Here is a 10,207-nt window from a genome sequence, read left to right on the forward strand (position 1 = left end):
GGTACAAAGTAGGTCACTCATCCTTGCTAGAGGAAGAAAGGGAGGCTGTCTGATGTGAAGGAGTTTTATTTTGGGCATCTTCTTTTGGAGGACTCCATTTATCAATGCCCTCCCTCCCTTAGAGTCAAAGACTGAGTGCACCTGTGTGATGTATTTAAATTTTCCTTTGTAGGTGATTTTAGATATTTGGTAGAATTAATTATAAAGCTCTGGCAGCTCACATCACAGTGTTGTAATGCAACATTTTGATAGGAAGCTGCGTTGTTCAAATCCATAGCGTTGTGGCCAGGATGCCAAAACAGTCGGGACAAGCAAAGACAAAATCATTGTATCGTATCGCCAAAGACCCTGTGAGATGGCAGAGGTGGATCGCTGCTATATACGCTCAAGGTGATCACAGGAGTCATGGGAACCCACAGGCAACAAATTCTGCGTGTGTAGTGATCACTTCATTTTAAGTACAGAATCCAGGGCTAATTAACTGTAATATCTTGCTTTTATTGCTATGTCAAAACATTCCGTGAAGTAGAACGAGGGAAAGTTCATAAGGAAGTTGAACATATCAGAATAATGTGTGTGTGTCACGTCTGTTTACTCGTGAAATGCCTTTATAAGGGTCACGTATATTAAGCCTGTCCAGTTCTGTGATAGGTTGATCGATCTCCGTTGATTTAAAGTGTATAGTGAACTCTGACGGCTTAAAACCAGCACTGGTGCTGTTCATTTTCGCAGAGAAGAGCAGAGGTGTAAACATGGCAGTGTGTGAGTCACATGATATCTGGACCTCTATGGAAGTGAGACTAAATTCCAATAAATATAGTCAGAGGGTTTTTTTTTTCGCTCTAGGTCTCCATCTCCAGAATTGAAACCGGTGTCCTTGTTTGACTATTTCTTCGTATTTCTTTCTTTTTGAAATTCCTTTTGTTCTCCTCCAACTTTAATCTGTGACTCCTGTTATCCCTCACACTCAGTACTTCTTTGATAGGCACCTTTTAAAAGAATAATATGTAGCAATATGTTCTTTGTCTCTCTCCTGCATGTGCTCTCCAGTATCTGTGTTGCATAGAATGAAGTGGGTCGTGTACATGCATGCTTACTTGTAGATATTTTTGATTCCCTTCAGGGAAACTTTGCTTGGTCCTTGCTGCGGATTCTTGTTTCTTTTATACTCTCGGTGCGAAAAGGACATTTGGCTTGGACTAGACTAGAATCCTTAAATATTATCTTAAAGTTGTCATATCAGTCGGAACACATTGGCTTTGACATATGTTTATTGGCCACCATTTTATACAAAACGCTGGTGCAGTTTTAAATGAGAATTTGGCCCAACCATTGCGAGATAAACGCCTCTTTACAATGATGGATTGTGTACTGTAAAGTCCCACTCCTATTCTGTACTGATCCAGACTGTCTGTCCTTGACTAAATCACCTGAAGGTTTCCTTTCTTGTGGCTTTTAAATGATTTGAATATCATAAATGGGATGTTGGTGCAAATAAAGGCGTAGGAATTTTGTGCTAATTGTAATTTTCTTTACTTTTGTGGCCCTTCATCGTCTGTCACGTTCCAATCAGGATGGTGGATGTGGGGGGTCAGAGGTCAGAGAGAAGGAAGTGGATCCACTGCTTTGAGAATGTCACCTCCATCATGTTCCTGGTGGCGCTCAGCGAGTATGACCAAGTCCTGGTGGAGTCGGACAATGAGGTGAGTCGGAGGCACAGAACAGTTTGATACAGCATGTGCATACATTTAAGTCGTTTTTTTATTTGGTGCTATAAGATGTGAGCAAATTAAGGATAGGGGATCCAGCGAAGCTAAATTTGAATTACACATTCTAACCTTTTCACTGGGCCAAAAAGTCATGTTTTACGTTGCAATAAATATTTGGTCCAAATAGTCCCTAAGTGTATGTAAAAACTGTAAATTACTTTACAATAACTTTTCCGTTTCTGTTTTATTTTATCATCCCTCTCACATTACTGAGGTGGGATATACTGTAGTTATTAATATGCCCATTACAATTACAACTTCACAAATACCTTATTAAAATGAGTTATTTTTGCACACACCCACCAATTAATGATTCCTTTCCTCTTGGCCATGGGCTGCCAAGAGACTAACTACTGTTACGTTTACAATTACGTAAATCAGGACTGAATGATAAACCGTTGTTAGGGGTATTTGTCCTCTCCTGTTGACTTTCATTTGAAAAAGACGTGTTTTCATTGTCTTTTTATGATGACAAACGTGCAGATGAGTGGAGGTGTGTCATTGGTGCCATCCCGAATCATATACGCAAACACACAGTAATGATAAATGCAAGGTCGAGTAAGCTCTCCATCTGTTTACTCCATAGATTTGCCCATATCACTGGCTCTATCTCTCCTGAATGTTCAGATAGAATTAAGCTAATGTGATCAACCCCTGCAGCCCTCCGCTCCACCCCGATGAACGTTCTCTGACCTGGTCATTCCTATGTTTTATAAACCAGCCTCACTCGCTCTCCTCTACATCACTTCAACTTTACTCGATGTGATATACGTAGGGCCCTTTAACAACAACATCAGAGACACTGTAGTAGTACATTATCACACAGACAGTGCATCATCTGCACTGGTTCTTTGTAGGTGTAGTGTCTCATTAAACACACAAACAATTGTGATTTGTGAATGTGGGCTATCCAAATAAACTTTTGTTTAATTAAATATATTTTCCCCACTAAGGGGGTTATTCTTCAGCCGTGTCTGTCTGTCTGCCTGGTTTGTTTGGCTGTTTGTGATCAGTGCATCTTAAAAAGGGCTGCGTTTGATGAATTCTTCTGGGAATGGACCTGGTTATATTTAGGCTGCAGACAAATAGATTATTTTGGTGATACATAATCCATTTTAATTTTTTATTTATAAATTGTATTATTTTTTTACTTCATTGAGTCACGTCTGACCAGGATCATATTATGAGTTACTGTAAATAAACTGAGGGAGTGATGCTGGAAAGAAGTTAAAATCAGAGGAAGATTGTTGTTCCACTTTTTACATGTGTTTGACTGTTTTATTTAGAGGAACAAGTCTTACATTTATAACTTGTTGGGATCAGTGAACAGGAAAAATTTCACGTTCAACCCCCTCAACTATTTCTCAAGCTGATCTAAAATAAAAAGATAACTAAAAGCTAACTGATGCTGGCAATGTTAACAACCGTATAATATGATGAAGTAACATAACACATTAGAGCGGATGAATGCAAATAAATCACCAGTAGCTGCTCTCCAGTTGTCAGGGTTTCCTTTAAAGAGAAGCTGAATGTTGGTTTCAGTTCTTTGCATTTTCATTATCACTACTAATATTTTTGCTGCCATGATCTAGCTTGGTGTTTATGTTTTGATGAATTCCACTGTCCCTACCCACCTAAACACATACCTGTAATCCTATTCTTTTATGGCTCTAATTAGCCACATATTCAACATTTCATCATACACAGATTCAGATAAATGTCAAAAGTAAAGGTTGTCTGCAACATTTTCAGATTCTTAGACTTGAAACCAGAAAAATAGACATACAAAGACACACAACTCCTCAAAGTAATTGTGTACTTTTGTAATTACTTACACTCACCTGTCACTTTATTCGGTACACAGACAGGAGGCTTCTGTTCACTGCATTCAAAGTCCCTTAAGTCAACATTCTCAGATGCACGTTTTGATCTTGAGCAGGTCGTCTTGACTGTGTCTGCATGCCTAAGGGCACTGAGTTGCTGTCATGTGATTGGCTGATTAGATATTTGCAATTATATACTGCATATTTGCAACATGCAGTTGAACAGGTGCATCTGTGCACAAGGCCATAAATAATTAAACCTGCGTTTCTATAATTGCATTCACACCGAAGACGGAGTTGAGCAGAATTCTAAATGTCTTGCATACCGAACGCGTGCTAACGTTGTGTTTCCTCCTCGTCTGCCGTCAGAATCGTATGGAGGAGAGTAAAGCTCTGTTCAGGACTATCATCACATATCCTTGGTTCCAAAACTCCTCGGTCATCCTCTTCCTCAACAAGAAGGACCTGCTGGAAGAGAAGATCATGTACTCTCACCTGGTTGACTACTTTCCAGAATTTGACGGTATTTGAAAATCCATTTTATTTATTTGTGTAACCTCTGGCTGTGTTGTTTTACACAGAAATACAACTTCCTGGTTTCTGTCCAACAGTTTCTTCTGAATGCTAGGGTTAAAATGATCCACCTGTATTGTGATTGTAGAGTGACATCTTATGGTTGTAATGCTGTACTGCAATGCAACCAGATACTCACTCCCCGAAGTAAGTGAACACAGTAGCTCTTGGTGCATTTGGCTTATGACCTTCTAAAATGCCTACTCACCCCAACCCATCACAGGGTAATCTCGGATTGGCACATTGCCCAGAAATAATCCTCCTCCATTTTTATCACATTTAGGGATATTTTATTTTATGACATATTTCAACTCAAACTGAGAATAGTTATAGTTACAACCTTAAATGTCCACCAGTCCAATACAGTCATTTAGCCTCTTTCAAACAACTTAGCTCTTGCTAAGAAATGTGTGCAAGTCATTAACAGCCATATAAACTCCCACTGCATTTGCACCCCTTGTCACATGACGGTGGTGTTGCACATCTGTCTTTACGGCATGTTCCCTGTGACTAATGAAGCATTTACATTATATTTGTGATGTATGAAATCGACAATCATATTTTTTTAACCAATCCAGTTACTTGGGCCACTGTGGAGTGGATACCGATACTGAGCAACGGTATCGTCTTATCCCTAACTGAAAAGTGATGGAATGACACCAAAGAACAATAGAGGCTGAATGAGGCTAACATGATGCTCCATAAAAGCTAAACAAAAGCAATTGTCTATTGTTCTCCCAGGTCCCCAGCGCGATGCCCAGGCCGGCCGCGAGTTCATCTTGAAGATGTTTGTGGACTTGAACCCAGACAGTGACAAGATCATCTACTCCCATTTCACGTGCGCCACCGACACGGAGAACATCCGCTTTGTCTTCGCTGCTGTCAAAGACACCATCTTGCAGCTCAACCTCAAAGAGTACAACCTTGTTTGAAGGAGAAACGGAAAATAGAAAGTGATGGAGTGAGAGCCAGCAAGAGACCTGTAGCCACCCCACCCCACCCAGACACACCAAAAGCAAACTCCACACACACATACACCGACATGAAACACACAGCTGCATAGAGATGAGCTTTGTTTTCTACTTTACCAGACCAACTTTACTCTTGCTCTGTTACCTCTTCAGTTGTGTGTTTGCTTCTTTTCTTTTTTTTTTCTTTTTTTTAATGGTTTTCTTGTTTTATTAATCACTCCTCTTGCACAGACACACTTAAACACACTAATATACACTATAACACTCCTATCACCCGTTTTTAACAGTTTTGGTCTGGGGGGGCTTTCTTTGGGGGGGTGGTCCTCTTTTTGGGCCTTGTCGTTGCTCACATTTCTTTCTTTCTTTCTTTACACTACATTATCCACAGTGTTTGTGTATGTGAGGTGGTTAGAGGGCCTTCTTTGGGCAGAGTAAGCTTTTATGGAGTAAGGGCTTTCTCTTGTTATTTAACCCATGCATGCTATACACTACAGGACGAGGGATTGAGGCCAGGCTGCAGGCTCTGGACTCACTATGATAATAGGGATATATTATCAGGCAGTGCTGGGGTGCAGCGAGGCACCTCTTGGTTCCCCTCTGGTCTTTAGTTGTGTATTTGCAATTTTCTTTTGGCAAACCTGCCCCAAACCGGAGCACAGGAGCTCTTTTGAATGTAAATAAAGTTTTTGTGGTGCTCATACAAAGGTGAGGGGTAGATAAAGACAACTACACATTCTCTATATATTTTAAATATTTTCCGCTATATTACTTTCTTGGTTATATTATTGCTTTTATAGTTCTCCTGTTCAAGTTGAATTGAAGATGACCATCCTACAGAAAGAGTCACAATCTTTTCCTTTATACGCTGCTTCTCACTGTAAAGAGTCGACCAACATCTTGAAAGACAAAAAAAAAAAAGATCGAGACACAGCACTTAAAAGTATTTACACACCACGTATCAACTCTCATGTTATTTTTTTACCACGTTGCCAAATTCAAACCACACACGTGTTCTGTAAATATAATTACATTGCCAGTATCCTGTTCGTCACCTCAAGTCGTTGAGATACCAACAAAACATATTTGGAAACTGGCATTGCCGTAGCAAATGTTTTCTCGTATTGGATCTTTCAGACATCGGCGTGGCGCAACAACTCACTTTTGTGTGGCATTTCCTTCCATGTCGACAGTTTGTCTTAATCACACGGTGTATCGGTGCCGTCTCCACTGATGGCGACAAAATAAATCCTCCTGTTCACGACCTGTGAATGACGACACTACATTAATCCAGTGCGGTCGTCACTTGTAGATAAAGCTTTCGCGCTGCCAGTTAACCTCATTCACAAGTTGGTCTTGATCGTCCAAATCGCTCGTCATCAAATTGATTTTACACCATATTATTCAACTAACATTTGATAAACTGTAAGTGATAGCACGGGAGTAAATACTTCTTTTTTTGTGTCTAATTTATCAATCAAATCTATGTATTGTCAACAGTAAATGAGACTTCCTCCCTAGTTCCGGTGCAAAGTTTTTCCAGCTGTCGGAGATGGAAGGAGATTTTATACTGCTGTAATATATCAAGACTATTTTATGGACAAGTGTTCTATCTTTCTAATGATACTTAATATTTTAAGTTGTTGGAGTTCTGTTTTTGAAATTCTTGACAACGGAAAAACAGTTCCCATGTCGGGGTTTATGCTTTATGCAAATAGGAAAATGAAAACAGACAAAAAAAACAAAAACATAGTGGTTGAATATTTACTGTTCAAGGATGCTTGCTTTTTTTGGAATTTGTATTTGGCTCTTGGTACCGATCCCATATTGTGTCTCTTGCCTGATAGTTGTTTGAATATTCCATTAAGCTGAACGTTGATAGATGGCTATTTTTTGTCTTCACAATGTAATTCAGGTAAGTTTTCATAACTTTTTCATCACAAGGGCTACTTCTAGCGGCTTTGGTAGAAATGAAAGGTCTATAGACGGTGTGCGGTATAGCAGAAGGTGAAGTTTATTAATCAGAAGTGAGATTACGTTTGTCGTCCCACTGAGGATGAGGGACACCGGTTTAGTGGGGGGCGGGGGGGTGCAGCAGTCCACACAGATGCCCTCTTGGCGTTTGTGTGCTGGCTATTAGCTCTTTGTTCGCTGTTGCCTTTAGAAAAGGTTAATGACTAATATCAAAAGAAATGGCGTTTCCCAAGGTGCAAAAGCACATTGTTTGTGTCGCAGCTGTTGTACCTAAACATTTCTTTTGGTCTTTTTTTTTTTTTTTACAAATTTTGTGCTGACATTATTGGCTTTACGATCATTTCTACTACGTGGTTATGTGTTCTTGCTTCATCTTATCATTGGTAGTGTAGCCATGGTTGACTTTGCCGTCGTCTGTGTGGATTCAGAAGAAAAATGCTTGGACATCTTAAAAAAAAATAAAAATGGTGCAATGATTTAAACCCATTCAGACTAAACTTAACGGAAATTATTTATTTTTAATCGTTTGCCAAAATGTTTACACTTAAAATGGTCTTTGTTCTACTTATTTAGATGATCACAAATCTCATGCAAATGTACGTTATATTAATGATGCCATTTAGACTTAAATGTAATCCGAAACGTTATTGAGGGACATAAAAATATGTATTTATTCTAAGTGCCACAATTTTGAATGATCTCAGAACAGACTTATGAAGGTAACGGTTTTATTTCCAACATTTAAAAGCCTTCTCTTCCCGCTAATGTAAGGTTCACACTCTTTCCTCCTAACATTAGTTTTTTGTGTACTACATTTCAGCCCATTTAAACTTTTGAAATTAAAAGCCTATGTAGTTTTGGATGAATAAATTGACTTAAGCAGTCTGTTTTTTTCGCTGCTGGGGAAACATGCTGATGTCCATCTGTGTGTTGTGTTATTTTAAATTCTGTCATTTCTTGGCATCTCCTTAACTACAGCTTTACAACCTTTAGACCCAGTGTGTGTCTCCTTGCACGTCATTCTCATGTAGATGATTAGATGTCTAGCAAATTGACTTGAATGACTGCAGTGAGGATGATAAAGGTGACCAGTGTCAGTGTGAGGAAATACCCTGTGATAGTAATAGTTTTGACTCTCTGATGAGGTGGTGGTGCCTCTCTGGTTAATCCAGCGCCAGAGTCGACACAGAGCGAGCGTCAGATGGGTACACTTACCAGTGTTTGAATGCGGAGCAGAGCTGGTTCATTTGTCTAAAAATCCTCTGCATTTGTTTCTACTGTATTTGCTTTATCTGCACGGAATGCAAGTTGGAGGAAGTTTGTGCGACAATCCATTACAAAAACACTGTGCCAAGCAGAAAATCAATCAGCAATTGAAAAGATATCCAAAAGTAAACATTTGGAGTAACTTGACCCAGATTTGCATCTTTAGTTAATCCAATTAGTTTTTTCCAAATGAAGCTTGAGTGTTGAGCCTCAGTATTAATGTATTTATTGAAATTATTTCAAAGTGAAGGTACTGAAATGGCTATTAATATAATATTTTGGTGGTTATGATAAGGAGCGCGTTTACATGTCCACTATTGTCCACTTTTTCTTTGGTTTCCTCCCTTACTTGATTGGACTGTGTATTCTTTCCCCGGGTCGAAGGCACTGAAACTGCAACACTGCAATGGGCCTGCATTCATGCAACTTAGACGTCCTTTTCAAACGCGCTTATTGGTACTCTAAGCTGTGTGCGTGTGCGTGCGTGCGCGTGTGTGTGTGTATACGCGTTTGATGGCTATTGCTTATGCTCGAGATCCATTCTGTTAAGAGGGATGGACATACGGTGATATTAAAAGCTATCTTTGCTTTTTTTTTTCTTCTCTTTTGTAAGGTTGACACACCTTAACATGTGTATTTAGGACCACTTAAGATGAAAGACTTTTTTTAAGAGTTAAACTTTGTGTAGTGGTGTACAAATTGAAAGTAATGTATTTTTGTTTTCTTTTCTCTTTTTTTTTTTTTTTTTTTTTTTTTTAAGTATACCAAATGTAAATTATGTACAATGAGTGTGCCAATCCCCTTTCTTTGTAAAGCCAGACTCTTAACAAGTGCCAATGTTGTGAAAAATAAGAGGGCCTGTGAGTTTCATGGTCCTGTTTTTAAAACAAATAAACAATAAGTATGTGATTAATTAACAAAAAAAAAGGACAGTTTTATTCTATATTGAAGATTAATAATGAACTGCTGTTTTTAAAAATAACTGTCATTTTAATTGCATGTGTTTACCAGGTTAGGGAGGGAGTGGGTGGGTGAGATACTGTATTCATGCAACACCCTCATGAAAAGGGTTTTAATGGTTATTGATTTACTGTATTTTAGCCATATTTCTCTTTTGTATGTTTCATTTCAACCACTGTTGCCTGAACCTCATTCAGACATGAAAATGATTTTTCATAGCCTTCTCCTTTAAATGTTTTGAATTGGAATAAAATATGTTCCTATACTCTCTTATTGCATCCCTGTACATTTCTGTTTTCAGCCACATCATTAAAATAAGGCAACTGGTTTTATTGATGTGATCAATCTGTGTGTTTTTGACTTTGTCAGCAGGGTTTAAATGACATAGCAGTTAAAAATGAACTGTTTTAAACCACAATACAGATTATACACTGCTCTGCCACAGCAATAAAAACAATTTCCATGTTTGCTTTATGTTACTGCCTACATATTCAGAGCATATCATAGTTTTGACAGTTGCATTTGCAGTTAAATCAGGTGCTGAATTGCATTGTCTGTCTTGACTAAGTACAAATTAAAACGTTTTTTTTTTTCTCAATCTTTTGACCTCTTGGACAACATTCACAGTTAGTCAAGACCAGGGCCGGGCACAGACATTTGGAAGGGCAGGGGTAAAAATTTAAATGGGCACCTACTGCGGGCACTACAAGTATATCATTTCCCACATTCTCACACAACTATCTATATTTAATCTATACATGTATTTATAACCTGAGGTCACAAATAGATCATAACAAAACGGCAGGATTGTCTATGGATAAAATACATAGGCTTTGCTCAGGTATGGAAACAAATACGTTTTGAGAAACTTTCT

At 38.6% G+C, this 10,207-nt stretch overlaps 1 protein-coding gene across 2 annotated transcripts in view; it reads left to right on the top strand.

Moving 5' to 3' along the window:
* Positions 1-9,603, top strand: part of LOC131465237 (guanine nucleotide-binding protein G(q) subunit alpha-like) — a 31,466-nt gene extending 21,863 nt beyond the window's left edge. For both annotated transcript variants that reach the window (XM_058637683.1, XM_058637682.1), the window contains exons 5-7: positions 1,574-1,703; positions 3,962-4,115; positions 4,907-9,603. In XM_058637683.1, the coding sequence (XP_058493666.1) occupies positions 1,574-1,703; positions 3,962-4,115; positions 4,907-5,097 (475 nt within the window). In that variant the 3' untranslated portion in view covers positions 5,098-9,603. The remainder of the gene's footprint in view (positions 1-1,573; positions 1,704-3,961; positions 4,116-4,906) is intronic.
* Positions 9,604-10,207: the final 604 nt, after the last annotated feature.

The sequence above is a fragment of the Solea solea genome, chromosome 9 (genome assembly GCF_958295425.1).
Source record: "Solea solea chromosome 9, fSolSol10.1, whole genome shotgun sequence".
Classification (NCBI taxonomy): domain Eukaryota; kingdom Metazoa; phylum Chordata; class Actinopteri; order Pleuronectiformes; family Soleidae; genus Solea; species Solea solea.